The 15,635-nt window shown below is 32.1% G+C and overlaps 2 protein-coding genes across 2 annotated transcripts; one reads left to right on the top strand and one right to left on the bottom strand.

The window, feature by feature from the left end:
• The first annotated feature begins 5,199 nt into the window (after positions 1 to 5,199).
• On the top strand, positions 5,200 to 7,250 carry LOC126692336 (aquaporin PIP1-2-like). The gene is made up of 4 exons (XM_050387913.1): positions 5,200 to 5,728; positions 6,051 to 6,346; positions 6,437 to 6,577; positions 6,877 to 7,250. Exons 1-4 carry the CDS (start codon positions 5,395 to 5,397, stop codon positions 6,967 to 6,969), a joined length of 864 nt encoding a protein of 287 aa, XP_050243870.1. The 5' UTR covers positions 5,200 to 5,394; the 3' UTR covers positions 6,970 to 7,250.
• A 195-nt stretch (positions 7,251 to 7,445) lies between these two features.
• On the bottom strand, positions 7,446 to 9,014 carry LOC126692335 (putative F-box protein At3g24700). The gene has a single exon (XM_050387912.1). The coding sequence runs from the start codon at positions 8,780 to 8,782 to the stop codon at positions 7,655 to 7,657; it is 1,128 nt and encodes a 375-aa protein (XP_050243869.1). The 5' UTR covers positions 8,783 to 9,014; the 3' UTR covers positions 7,446 to 7,654.
• Between the last annotated feature and the right edge of the window lie 6,621 nt (positions 9,015 to 15,635).

Here is a 15,635-nt window from a genome sequence, read left to right as displayed (position 1 = left end):
TTATTTTATAAAAAATACCTTACTATGATTGAAGTTTTTAGTGATGCCGATTGAAATACTTTGTCAAGTGATTCTCTATCTACCACTAGTTATATTTTTACCTTAGGTAGTGGTGCTATTTGTTGGAAATTTAAAAAACAAACAATAATTGCTAATTCAACAATGGAAGCTAAATTAATAGCATTAGCTTCAGCTAGTGAAGAGGCAAATTGGCTTAGAGATTTTTTTATATGAAATTCCACTTTGGGAAAAGCCAATTCCACCTATATTAATTCATTGTGATAGCACTGCCGCAATTGGTAGAGTTAAAAACTGTTACTACAACGGTAAATCTAAACTTATAAGAAGAAAACACAGTACCGTGCAATCTTATTTGAGTAGTGGCATCATAACTGTAGATTATATTAAATCTAATGATAATCTTACAAATCCATTTACCAAGGCCTTGGCAAAAGATAGGGTCTAGAATACATCGAGGGGGATGGGACTAAAGTTCATAGATTCATGAGCCATGTACAAGGATACCCAACCTAAGGACCAGAGATCCTAAGAATTGAGTTCAATGGGAAAAATGAACCATATGATGGTAGTAAGAAATGCACTATTTATTTTTTTAATTATTTATTTTGTAAAGAATTTTTTAATTGTTCATCCTTATGATGTAAGTGCATTTATCTTGTAATGTGGAGAGGTTGAGTAACAAACTCTTAATGAAATTTGTAGCTCGTATGAGTGGGGTGTCAGAAATACAGGAGCACTCTTGACAAAAATTTCACCTATGTGAGTGTGGGGGTGGAGGCACTCCCTATGAGATTTGGACTTAATCTCAAATATACTCATGAAGCTGGGATCAGCACACGGTTATAAAGTGCTAACTATAAAAACTCATGTCAACACCTAGGTTGTTATGTGTAAGCAGTAACGCTTAATTTCCTTAAAGCAGTCCTAGTTCAAGTTGGAGACCACTACAACTTTGGAGTTGAAATCATTGTTTTACTAAATGAAAGTTCAATGCAAAGCACACCTTCATGATGCATAGTGACCCGTCTTTGCTTGGTAATTTCTCTTTAACTAAAAAATTTTAATATTAAAATGAGTGGTGGATTGTTTGAGCATTTTAATATTAATCAACTAAAATGAATAAATATTACAACATAAATGTAAAAAGATGTGGGGAGTGAATATGGAAGATGAAGAGTTAGTGAAATTGTTTAATCCCACATTGAAAAGGAGAGAAACTATTTTATTCTTTTTAATTATGGTGATTAATGGGCTAAAATGAATTGTCTCATATATTGGGTTAGATATGTGTGGAAGGGGGAGGTGAAGGACGGGGGTATCAAAAATGGAAATGAATTAGCCTCTTGGTATGGAAAAATGAAGAGTCATTAACACACTTAATGGACTATCCGTTTAGGCCTTTTCATTCTTCAAAAATTCCTTATCTCACCATTAATTGTGTAACTCCAGCCCATCAGATTAATATCCAGCAATTAATTTTGTAACACCCATTACATCAGAATAATGGACCTAATTAATCAGATTAATTAGGGTAGTAATTTCGTGAGGCCTATTGAGCCTATAAATAGACTCATTCAGATCCAATCCAAATTACTACAATACACACTAAAACAAATAGAGAGGTTTTTGGCAAGGAAGGGTATTCTTTCTGGTGGAGCTTTGGACACTTTGTGCAAAAGTTGTTCTAGCCATAAGACACTTGTTAGGCTGTTGTATCTTAGGAAAGACAAGTCAGAAAATGTCTACATCAGTTATAAAGTTTAGCCAACCAAGAGCTTGAATCTCCTTGAAAAGAGCAAGTGTCGTGCTTCAGTCCAAATAGTGTTGTGTAATTTTTCTCTTTAAATTGATAATATTCAGAAGTACTACTCAGTTTTTCTTTGTGTTATTTCCATTATTATTGTGTTTGCACCAACAGATCCTTTTTACATACTTTAATAGAATCCAAATGAATCTTTTGTTATACTTGAGGCAAAGTCATATCTATCCTGACTCATTTTCCAAAAGTAGAAAATATTCATTTTGAAAGCTTACACTTAATTTTAATACACAAGTATCTAACTCTAACAATGGTTAGTGTGCCCATTGTGTTAGAACTTCATTTTCTCTCGCTTATTTGTGTGTTTTTTCTTTGTTCATTTATGGTACTGTTTATTTATTTATTTTTTTAAAACATTTTCTTTTAGAATCAAACTACCATGATTGTTCCAACTAAACAAATACTTTAGAGCATTCCTATTGGAAAATGTAAAATCTGTAGCAAAAAAACACAGATTAGATACCTTTGCAATGGCTTGTGAATAACTACAGCTAAAAATTGCAAACATTAAAATCTAAAAATAGATGTTATTGTAGCATTATGCAAACATTGAAATCTCATATTTTATTCTCTCTCTCTCAAAGGCTGTTATAATTATAATATGTTGAGAGTATATTATCTTAATGTATGGGGAATGCAAAATAAAGAATGGATGTAGGGTTCTGTAGGAGTGGGTATTTAAAATAAATAAAGTAAGTTTTGGCGGTGAAAAATGCATATTGTTTTGAAGAAGCTGGTGGGAGTGGTGTTATTGATCCCAAAAAAATCACTGCCCGTTTAGTCTTCCTTGTAAATTTTGAATTTTATGAAGTCGCTTTCTAAAAATTCGAACGTTGATTTAGACATATATATATATATATATATATCTTGGAGCAAATCAATATGTCGGTAAGCTAGCTAATATGGATGACTAACGTTTGGAACCTTTTTGTGTCTATGACCGTTACCCAATTTTCATAAATTTTGATTTCTTTTGGGACTACGAAGTACAAAGAACAAACAACTTAGCCCCTCTCATTTTCCTTTTATGGAGAAGACTTAGCCCCTCTCATTATATAATATAAAAGGATTTTTTTTAAGAATGAAATAATATAATGTTGGGAATACTTAACGAATTCTTAGAGAAATGCGAAAAATAAAAAGAACATAGCACACACACAAAATTACATGGTTTGGTAATTTGCTTATGCCCACATAATTGCAGTGATTTTATTATTTTCAAGAAATATATACAAAATACTGCAGTATAATTTTTTTTCCTAAAACCACCAAATCCTTATTTGAAGTTGTGGTATTCATATCCCACATATTGAATTTACAATTGATTAAACCTCAGAGAAACTCTCGTTAAAAACTGTAACACTTTTATATCGAATCGGTTCATAATTCAGATTAAACACAAATTAAACTTTACATATCCGACATATAAAAAAGGATATAGTTATACTATTTTAATACAAATGATATATTGATATAGATTCAAAGACAAAAACCATATGACTACCCGTTAGGTAGTTCATAAATTAAGCTCACAAAACACATGTGCATGAAACATTGAGAGCTGGACGGCAAAAAGTCGGTCGTCCTGACATATATATGTCCTTTTAAGCTTGTGGTTGTCCTCATGACTCATTTGCCACCACCATTTCTGTGGCTCAAATTCCTTAGTCGGTTCCCATGGAGACGCTCGTGATTATTGTAATGAGCCATTAATTTCTCTTTGTGGGACCAAACCCAAACTTTATATATCAACGACAATGATCATTATCAATAATCACAAATCTCACAGTATAATGGTTAAACTTTTATTAATACAAGGAATTAACACACACCTAGGGTTTTATAAATGTTGTAAAATTGCACAGTTTATAGGAAAAGTTGCACTATGCTGAAAGGTTAATCACTGTTATATTATTCTTCCTTTTATTTCTGTTTTTCTCTTTAAAAAAATGTTAATTGGATTGTAAGTTTTATCACTTGATCTTCTTGTTTTAAGCCACAACATTTTATTATTATTTAAAACTGTGGCTCATTTTCTAGATGGGTATGCTAATAATAATGCAGATAATTCGAATGATTACGATGATCATAGGAAAAAGTTATATTAAAGAAATCTATGATTTAATAGCTTATCATAGCTTATTAATTAATCATATGCTAAGAATGGAAACAGAAAAATATAATAAAATGATGAGTTCAAGAAGCTACTCGCCTACTCCTGCTCCTGTCAGAATCCACCAACCTTATCCCTATGAGTTCTAACAATAAATAAATAAAAATGAAAATGAAAATTATATATATATATATATATATATATATATATATATATATAAATTATTGATAAAGAAAATGAACTTAAACCAGGATTCCAGGAACATGATTTCATAAAATAGGAAGTTGACATTATCACATTTAGCCTAGAGAAAAAGAAAAACATTTAAGAAGTTTTAAGATGGATGCTCACCTTGTTTATATGTAACAAATTGTATCAATACCCTTCAATTGATGTGTCTAACTGAAAATTACATTCAAATTAAGAGCATCAAACACCTTATGTGTCAAATTTATACTCCAGGAAATGACAAAAACTAGTCCATTGTTGGGTGTTAGTTAAAGGTTAAAAACTTAGTTACTCTTCTTTAAGTACCATTCCTTAGATTCCTCAATATAATTCAAAATTTTAAATACATGGCTGCTTTGGTTAATACAAGTATACAGCATAAACAATAGTATTTTTTTCAATAATAATTAAATTAATAATAGAAGAGTCTAAGTTTTGCCCGTTTGTAAAATAATGTCACAGAGAAAAATGTAAAGAATAGCATTTTAAAAACTTTTGATGTGTATATGCTACTAGTTTTTACAAACTTTGAAATAATTAAGAACATCATTCGAGTGCATTCGCGTGCCCTCTTTTAGTGCCACTATCTCTTCCTAGTCTTCAAGTGGCTCATCCAATTACCTTTTGCCATCAATTCCAATTTCAAAACTTTAATTCAAAGTCAAGAATGTTTGCAAAGTATAAAAGCAAAGTGATAGTTACAAATGAGAAAGACAAAGACAAGGACAGGGGCACCCATGTCTCTCCATGATTACAAGTAAAGAAACAAAATAGTAATGTTAGGTACCCAACTTTTTTTCCAATAACAATAGTTGATATAATCCACTGTTATTGAATCAATATTACTTACACCTAAGTTTATTTTCGACCCCATATTTAATATGTATCAATCATAATATATTTTATTGATAACTGTGAAAAATGTTGTGTTTTGAAGTTTTTGAGTTGAATGAGTGAGTGGTCGGTTGGAAGTCACGACAATGCACAGTTTATTCTCTCTCACAATTAGTGATAAAACACCAAAATGAATTCAACAGGGACCTTCCAACCTTTGTCCCAAAGTCACGCTACAAATAGCCCATTCCTTACTCCTGACTTCATCAGCCTTTTGATTGACTCACTCAATAACCTGCGCTTGAAATAAGCCTAAAGTATACCACATTGAGATAGTAAGAGCACAAGCATTGTTCTTTTCTAAGACTAGAGAAACCAAATGGAAGGAAAGGAAGAAGATGTGAGGTTGGGAGCTAATAGGTACAGAGAGAGGCAGCCTATTGGAACAGCAGCTCAAAGCCAAGACACCAAGGACTATCAGGAGCCACCTCCAGCTCCTATCTTTGAGCCTGGGGAGTTATCATCATGGTCCTTTTACAGGGCAGGCATAGCAGAGTTTGTGGCCACATTCTTGTTCCTTTACATCACTGTTTTAACAGTGATGGGTGTGAACAAATCTCCTAGTAAGTGTTCTACTGTGGGTATTCAAGGCATAGCTTGGGCTTTTGGTGGGATGATCTTTGCTCTTGTCTATTGTACTGCTGGCATTTCAGGTAACCCCAAGACTTAAAATGATACCTTGGATTTTATGAACTGAATTAGTTAAGTATGTGTTATGCGGGCATGTGTTAACTGTTAAGTCTCACGTCAGGTATTTACTAAATTGGATTACATAAACTATTACAAGTAATTCCATTCGTAGCTTGACTAATCATTTTGAGGTAGAGAGTATTTGTGACTAGCGTTCACTTAGGTTGTGACACTTAATGTCACATGTAAAACGAAAACAAAGCTATACAAGCTCCATATAATAAGCTTAAAATACAATCTTTGTTTTGTGAGGACTAATTTGTTTGTGGAACTGGTGTTGTGCAGGAGGTCATATTAACCCAGCAGTGACTTTTGGGCTGTTGTTGGCAAGGAAGCTCTCGCTGACCAGGGCTGTGTTTTACATGATAATGCAATGCTTGGGAGCTATCTGTGGTGCTGCTGTGGTAAAGGGCTTCCAAAAAAACCAGTACGAGAGGCTTGGTGGTGGAGCCAATACCATCAGCCATGGATATACCAAGGGTGATGGCCTTGGAGCAGAGATTGTTGGCACCTTTGTGCTTGTCTACACTGTCTTCTCTGCCACTGATGCCAAGCGAAATGCCCGGGATTCCCATGTTCCTGTAAGCAAAATCTTAACATAATGTGTGTTTCTTTTTCAAACAATTAATGATTGCAAGTTTCATGACTTTAACAATGAACTCTATGTTCAGATCTTGGCACCACTGCCTATTGGGTTTGCAGTGTTTCTGGTTCACTTGGCCACCATTCCTATCACAGGAACTGGTATCAACCCAGCTAGGAGTCTTGGTGCAGCCCTCATTTACAACAAGGACCTTGCTTGGGATGACCATGTAAGCTTTTTATCATCATTTTTATTACTAGTAAAACTATAAAAGAATGTGGCCAATCCTGACTTGTCTTATCCATAGCCATAGCCAACCCCAAAATTTTGAGATTAAGACTTGAGAATTGAATTTCGCGAAAAATCCCAAAAATCTTAAAAAGGTAAAAATGTCATATTAATAAGTTATCATGTCAGAACTTTCAAAAGATAGGAATTAAGAGATGAAGCCAGTGATAAAACACTTAAATAACATATTTGTTGCAGAATTTCTCTGACAGTTTCTTGTTTATATGTGTTCTGGTGCAGTGGATATTCTGGGTTGGACCATTCATTGGGGCAGCACTTGCTGCTTTGTACCATCAGATAGTGATCAGGGCCATCCCGTTCAAGTCAAAGTGATGCATCATTGAAGCAAAGACCTGAAAAATGACTGGTTGATATATGTAGTTATTCTACCCAGTGGGAAATCTCCCTCTATCAGTTTTCCTTCTACCATGGTTTTTTCTTGTATTTTCTTCTTCATGTATGAAAAAGGTCAAGCAAACAAAAAGATGAGGCCTATGTTCTAGTCTTACTCAACTTTTCCTCTCATTTGGGATTGCTTGTTCTCTATGTTTTCATGATGGCATGTGTATAATTACCCCTTTTGAAATCAAAAATAATTTATCCTTTTGAAGCTCTCTCACTCTCTCTCCCAAGTATCATTTAACAATTTAACTGAAACAACATACTACAATTGGGATAGGATATTAGGATTTGGTAAGCAGAGTGCATCAAATGACAAGAAACAAATTCTTAAATGTTAATAATAGGCTCACATAAACAGCACAATATTAAGGCATGATTAACATGTAACAAGAGTCAAGAGAGACGAATTAAGCACCATGGACTTAAACTCTTAAAGACCTCTAAGTCAATATTGGCATCCTGCTATTACTTAATGCAAATGTGGAATTGGTCACACCAAAAAGTTCAGCAACGAATTAGATTGGTTCCCAGAGGCTTTCAGAAGCTAGGTTGAGTCTAACATTTACAACTATCACAGAATTGAATATAAAAGTGTCTGAAATTCAAATTAACCTCATCACACAAATTTAGTCTCCTTCAGATCTTTGTTTCCTCCATCCACTGGAACTAGGCTCTCCATGTAAGTTGCAATGCTGGTAGAAAACATTGGAGCTCCATTAGTTGGAACTGCCTCTGCTTTGCCAATAATGGGGTCATATAGTAACAACTCATCCTTATGATTCTGCAATATGACCACCCCATTTTCCCAACACCCCAATGGAGTCCAAAGAGTTGAGAAAGGTCCAATTCTAAGTACTTGAACCCAACACTCATCAACAACATGGTCCTTCATCACCCAAAGTTCAATAAATCTGATATCTTTTTCATAGGAAGGATAATACATTATAGCAACAGATTCATTGTATACCCCAAGTTTCTTGCTATACTTATAGTGATAATCTTTAGCACCAGGCACATCAACCTGTAGAAAAACCTCATTGCCCATGTCAAAGGACAAGACAAACTCATCACGAAGCACCTCTCTTCGAGGTACAAAGATTGTGTTTGGACAAATGGGTCCAAACCCCAACCAATATGGCACTCCTTTGAGGACCACCGAACACTTTCTCTGTTCAACATAACAGGGTATAATTGCATTTATCACTCTCCAAGAACCTGAACTCGTAGAGTACACTTCAACTTTGGGAGTAATTTTACCACTAACTAGGTAATTAGAATTCACCATCCTCACAACCTTGTAATCCTCAACATGAAAACCAAATCCTATAGACCTGCACTCGGTGCTAATGCTTGGTGTAGGTAGAACCTTGTGTTCTTTTGTTGCAGGGTTCCATAAGACAATCTCTGAGTCCCGGGACAAACAGACTAAGCCATTACATGAACCAACAATGACTTCACGTTCTACTACTTTTGGAGTTCTAGGACTATCTATCTTTAGTGTAACGTTGAGTGTTTTGTTTGATAGCAATGAGATGGCATGGTTTTCGGCTTGAGTGTGAACAAGTAGGTGATTGCAATTATAGGCCGATGAGTGATTGAGATGGGTGGCAATAAAGTTTGGATTTTTCAACAAGGTAAACCAAGATTTGCATACCAACCTGAATCGCATCAAGGACTTGACTGGTAGCCTCAAGAGAATGTCTGTGAGTATTTCTTCTGGCAAATACTCTGTCCTTGTTTCCATGGCTCTGACTTCTCTGTCAAATCAGTGATCACTCTGGTCCGGTTTGCTAGAGATTGCCCCTGCACTTTCGGAGGAGATTAAGGTTTAATTCTAAGACTGCTGTTACCTGTGTCTCCAGCAGCCACACCAGAAGTGTGCGTGTGTTCAACGCCTATAGTTTAAGGTGGAGAAACCATGCGGTTCTGTTTCTGTGCCCTGCGCTTTTCTTTTCGACCTAATAAGAGTCCAGAGAGCCCTTGGGCCTTGTTTAGTTGTTGGGTTGCACATCACAAATAGTTTATTGCTTGCTCAAAAAATAGTTGCACTCTGATTTGACCCTCCTAAGAAATAAAAATTTGAGCATCTTGATTCTAAATATTTTAAAGGACAAAGTCTAACTACAAAATTGATTGTAGTCTAAGCGTACAACTTTAGTCAATAAAATAAATATTATTGTATATTTTGAAAATCTAACCGTCGAATTGTATGTTCTTTACGCCTTTAATACACATGTCAAATTTTGTTTCAATCGAATATTATTTACTATATTATTTATAAATTTATATTTTATGCATAATTTTAAACTACAAAAACTTGCAATTTAAACAATTTATTGATAATATAATTATTGATCTTTAATTTTTTTTTTAAATTTTGCAAGTATGGAGGATATAAAAAGAAGATATAATCTAATGGTAGATTTATCAAAATTCACCTCCAATAAAAAGATATTGAGTGAGATTGCAACCTTAGGTTACAACCAATTTTGTAACTAAATTTTATCATTTTTTTAAAGCCCAATTGAATAAGCTTAAACATAGAAAAAGCCCAGCAACAAAAGTAGAAATTGTTCATCTTAAACCTCAAGAAAAAAAACTCATTTAGATCTTAATAAATTTGAAATAAAACTAATGGAAAGTTTTTTTTTTTAGAACAATAATGGAAAGTTCTTAGTTTACATTGTACTATTAATATAAGATATACATTATCCTAAACTAATAGATAAAAGTATTCTAAGCAGTAACAATTAAAGTTCACTTAACAATGATAATTAATATGTTTATTGAATTTAGAAGCAATAGATGATTTCCAAGATTTAATCTTAGCAACAATAATTAGTATATTCATTGTATTAAGAAAAAAAATTATGCCAAATGAAATTTTAGTTTATCTTTTATAATTTAGCTAGTATGTATTATGAACAAATTTGTAATAATAAAACCACGTAGACCGCAAGATTCATCTCTTACCTAAGATTAATTTTCTTATTGACCCCCCTAGAAGAAAATCTTGGAACTACCACTAACTTGCACTAAGAGTTTAGGATTCGAGAAACTGTTCTTGTTGTATTACACATTTCTCTTTCATAAATGTTGATTCTATGTTTGAAACCCACTTGTGAAATCTACTTTTATGTGAAAGAAATATGTAGTATACCAAATATACTAAATAATTTCACCTCTTGGATATTATCTAAGAGGCTAATAAAAAGTAAGCTATTATGAAAAAAAAAAATTACATGAATGTTAATCAAAGTAAGCTAATAAGATCATAAATATATATATTAATATTAATCACATGATAATTAAATAAGTCGTGATTAAAAGTACATATGAATGCTTGTTTGAATCGCCATATAATAGGTTGATATAACTTTCCTCCAAACTCATTTTTATCACCCATTCTATACGTTCAATGGGTTTTTATCACTCATTCAACATATTGCAAGAGAAATTATGATACTCATGTCATATGCATAAGATAATTCTTCCCTAACTATGCGTAGGGCTGTAAACAAACCAAACTGTTCATGAACAACTCAAGCTTGGCTCAATAAAAAGCTCGTTTATGTTCATTTTTTTTATAAATAAGTCAAGTTTGAGCCTTAGTTTTAGGCTTGTTTGATAAACAAGCCGAGCCCAAAAAAAAAAAAAAATTGTTTGTGAACAATAGGGCTCAATAAAGACATGCCGAGCTTAGGTTCATTTATAGCTTGATATATGTTTACTAATATAAACTCATTATTATGACATTACACATATGTTTTAGAATGTCAATTTATAGTTTGCTCATTCATTTATGTTTTGGAATGTTAATTTATTTAGATTTGTGAAGATTATGGTTGCATGGATGACAAATGTGGATGTAAAAATTGTATTTTGAACAATTACTCAAGCTATAGACAATGAATGATGAATGAATGGATTTAATTATGTAAAGTTGTAATTTAAACAATTTCTAATTATGGGTAGAATTAGAAGCATGATAAAATAAGTATATTATTGTTTTTTGTTTACTTGATTTTTGGTGATATAAGCATTTGATGATGCAATTTTTTTGGATCCCAAGCTAAAAAGCTTGACTTGAGCTCAAGCTTGGCTTGACTAATTAATCAAGTCAAGCCAAGCCGAGCCCAAGTTTTTTGACATTCTCACGATCTCGAATTCAAACATTGTTTTTAGGCTTGTCTTAAGCTTGAGCCAAGTTTGAGCATTTGATTTTTATTGACAAGCCAAACTCAAACATGCACAACTCGACAAAACTTGGCTCGTTTACAGCCATTCTATCTTATGCAAAAAAAAAAAAAAAAAAAAAAAAAAAAAAAAAAAATACAACAACAACAACCAAAAAAAAAAAAAAAACAAACAGAGCACAAGATATGTAAAGTTGACTGTAGACCTTTTTTTCTTTTTTTGATTGTTTTGTTTTGTTCATGCTAATCATTACAAATGGGTCACATGACTCACATCACTTAACAATAACTTTTCTCTTTGGGACACAGTTACAAGCCCAAACTCAGTGTTTAAACTCAGTAGTTCCTTTGGGCCTTGGCCCACGTAATTTTTGTCGAAAAACCAAAAATAACTCTATCCGGAAGCACATCTACCCACTCCAAGATCCAGTTTTTTATTTAAAAAAAAAAAAAAAAAAAAAAGACCTAATCCCTAGAATTTTCAAAAAAAGCAATTAATTGTTTTGAGTAAATAATGTAGAATTTTAATCTATGGTATTTGTTCCATGATAATTATTTTTTATCTTCAAATCAAGATATTAATTAGTTTTTTGTGTAAGTATGGTTCAAATTTCAAATCACTTAATTAATAACAAGAGATTTTACTAATTAAGCTAGTTGAAACTCAACAATTAAATTTGTGGCCTTATAAATTTTAGGGTCGTTACTTGTTAGTGATTATTATCCATTAGATTTTTATAGGTGTCACAGAAAACAATATATCAGAATGTTGTGCAAGTTAGCCATTTGGCCCATTTCTAAATGTATAACAATGATAAAAAATGAATTTTTGAAAACATCCCCGTTGGCCCAACATATCAAATTTTTCTTAATTATGTCGCTAATTGGTTGGAATAATTTATTATGAGCCTTTGTTTTAAGGAGAATTTTATGGTATACATTTTTTTTATATGTACCATCATATCTACTTAATATTGACAATTCATATAGGATATTGAATTGTTTCTATAAAATATATATATATAGGATATTGAATTATTTAATATATAATTTATAATATTATTAAATGTAAAGATTATTTTTTTGGTTGGGGAAATAAATGTTAAGATTAGATAGATATGATACACTTAAAATAAGGGAAATACTAATGAATACCTTTAGGCCTCGTTTGGGAGGAGGGAATGGAATGGAATGGAAAGGAATGAAAAGAATCATTTTAGAATATTCTTCTATTCCCTTGTTTGAGAGTTTTAATGGAGAGAATGGAAAGCTCATTCCCTTGTTTGGGAGTTTAAGTGGGAGGGAATGGAATTGATAGGAGGGAACACTCATTCCTCTCTATTCTCTTAAAATCTCAAATTTTCATTCCCCCCAAAATTGGGAGGAATGGGAGGGAATGAAATTAGATTTAATGATTTTTTTACTAAAACTCCCAAAATACCCCTATATATTCAACTCTTTATTTTAAAATAGGGGTCTAATAGTAATATTATCATAAAATGATTCCATTCCATTCTCTCCATGTTGCTCCCAAACAAGATTAGTTACATTCCATTCATTTTCATTCCTTTCCATTCCTTTATTTTAAAACATCCAAATAAGGTTACTTAATTCCATTCCATTCCATTCTTTTCCATTCCTTTCCCTTACTTAAATTTAGTTCATTCCATTCCATTCCTTTCCATTCCCTTATAATCATTCCATTCCATTCTATTCCATTCCCTTATAAACTCCCAAACGGAGCCTTAGGATATTGGTTAATAATCCATTTAAAGAAAATTTTTATAGGAAAAAAAAACAATTAGTGTTTTGATAGTTTTTTTTTTTTATTTTTCATAAAAATTGTGTCAAAACTTTCTTAAAATTGATTATTTATTAATGTTCTAAGAGTACTCATTAGCATAATCCTTAAAATAATAAGCGATTATATTATAGAATGACCAGTTGTTTAAACATTTTTTGCACCCTAGCTCCTAGGTCACCTAGAGCTCTTGCCAGACCAGGAAAGCTGTTTCGTGGGAAACATTTGCCAAACTTTTAATGAAAACCATCTTTGTATAATGAGGGTGACTGACGTGAATTGTGATTCAAAGGTGTAGGACTGTTGATAGTAGTCTCACAAGTCACACATCAAAGTGTTAACTCAGGAATTTGAAAGACAACTCTCTAATTAAGCACGTTTAAGTTGATTAAAAGCTTCATAACTACCCGACAGGATACCATTTCTTTGCCCTCTCCAATAATTCTATAAGACATCCGCGTTATCACGTTAGAGCATCCGTAGCAGATATTTTATAAAAAATTTCATTTTGACATATTAAAAGTCTATTTTATTATTTTACCACATTATTTTATAATATCTTATTTATCAGATGTTTTATCATTCAATTCTATACATTAAAATAATATTTACAATACATTAAAATAATATATTAATCTACTTCCCCATCATTGTCATCATCATCATCAACAACAATGGCACAACCACCTCGACTGCAACAACGCCGATAGCCACCACCGGTACAAACCCATATCCACCAACACCACCTTATAAACACAAAATAAAAAATCCATAACCAGAAAAATTGTTGCGGTCACAACCACTAAAGAAAAAAAAAAAAAAAACCTTATACCAAGTTATTCACAATTATAATTTATATATATATATATATATATAGAGAGAGAGAGAGAGAGAGAGAGAGAGAGAGAGAGAGAGAGAGAACTTTTTATTAAGATTAATTTTGATGACTTTGATTTTGGGCTTTTGTTAAATGAGGGTAAAATTGTAAATAAAACATTTGAATTTATTCATATGAAAGATAAGTGTCACAAAATAAAACACAAAGAAGCTCAATGTTTTAATGGTAAACACATGAATGATATTTAAAATTTACCTTTCTTTTTGTAAAAAATTAAATAAAATAATTGAGTACTTATTCTTCGAATATGAGTATCTTTTGCTTTTGCATTAATATGTCTATTCTCTCTCTCACACACACACACACTATATATATATATATATATATATATATATATATATATATATAATTCAATAGTGACAATATTGGGAGAGGACTCTAGCTAATTCTCTCATTAAGAAAATCAGGCAATGCTTAAATATATTCTAAGTCTTATTTATTTATTTATGTGTTTAAAGGTTACATTAATTTCATCCTGATTGAAGTTTTCTAACTCAATTTAATCCAACACCCTTAAATTTTTTTTTTTTTAAATAATAATAAAAACAACAACTCTCAATTTCTAAGGTTACCTATCAAGTACTTGTTTCTCTTTGATCGCACAACCGAAAAAGAGCTCGATCTCTAGCTTTACCCCAAGCCTCATATGAATTATGATAAGAAAAAGTAAGAGCTTCTTGGGAGATAACTTGATTGAAAGTGATTGAGATGCATAAACTTATTGCACAACTTTAGGAGTTATGAGACAACTAAACTGATCACTAAGTTAAATAGTACAATAAATCAGGTTGCATATGATATGTTAGGTCATTTTCATATTCAGGTTGTTGTGATCATCTCATAGTTTGAAATACTTCAATGTTGTTTGAAACGAAGTGTGAAATTAAATAAAACCAAACATGACAATCATGACTTAGTATTTTCTTTTTGAGTTAGGTTGTTGTCATCTCATAGTTTGAAATACTTAAATGTTGTTTGAAACGAAGAATGAAATTAAATAAAACCAAACATGAGAATCATGACTTAGTATTTTCTTTTTGAGTTCCTTTTAATTCAAGGGTATATTTAGAAGATATTCTGAGCATCATTCGCCTTTCTTTTATGCTTTCCCATTCTCTATTCTAGTATGGGTTATAATAATTTTACATCCGCTTTCATGTTTTGAATATGAACATTTTTTTTTGCCATCTAAAATATGTATATCAGCATATCAATTGCGAATATTGTGTAAAACAAAATATTTAAATGGAATAAAAGAGAATAATTCCCTTTCTAATATAGGATTATAGCCTAAACAAGAAGTGTGACAGTATAAAATGCTATTCACCAAGTATTTATTTGCTGTTGGTGTTTGTTCTATGAATATTTTTTTTGGTTTAATTCTGTCAGAGTGCCTTCAAAATTTGGGAGATTCAAACCGACTAAATAGGTGAGACTTAGGTAAGGCCATGTGCATTCATAGTGTGTCTTATCAACTATAGGCGCAGTATTAATTGTGTTGCAAATGTAACTTCTATACACTTAAAAGCAATGTAGAAAAAAAATGAATCCAACCAAAATGTGCACATGTGACTATATGAGAAATTTTTTGTAGCTAGGACAACTATATGACCCTACATATTTGGTTGTACTAGGACAAGCAGGCTCACATTGTCTTCCATAGTTAAGGCCTAGGCTCTCATCATTGTGTTAATCTCTCCCA

This window comes from Quercus robur, chromosome 7 (assembly GCF_932294415.1).
Source record: "Quercus robur chromosome 7, dhQueRobu3.1, whole genome shotgun sequence".
Lineage (NCBI taxonomy): Eukaryota > Viridiplantae > Streptophyta > Magnoliopsida > Fagales > Fagaceae > Quercus > Quercus robur.
The sequence above is the reverse complement of the archived record's forward strand: the minus strand, read 5'-3'. Positions and strand labels throughout refer to the sequence as shown.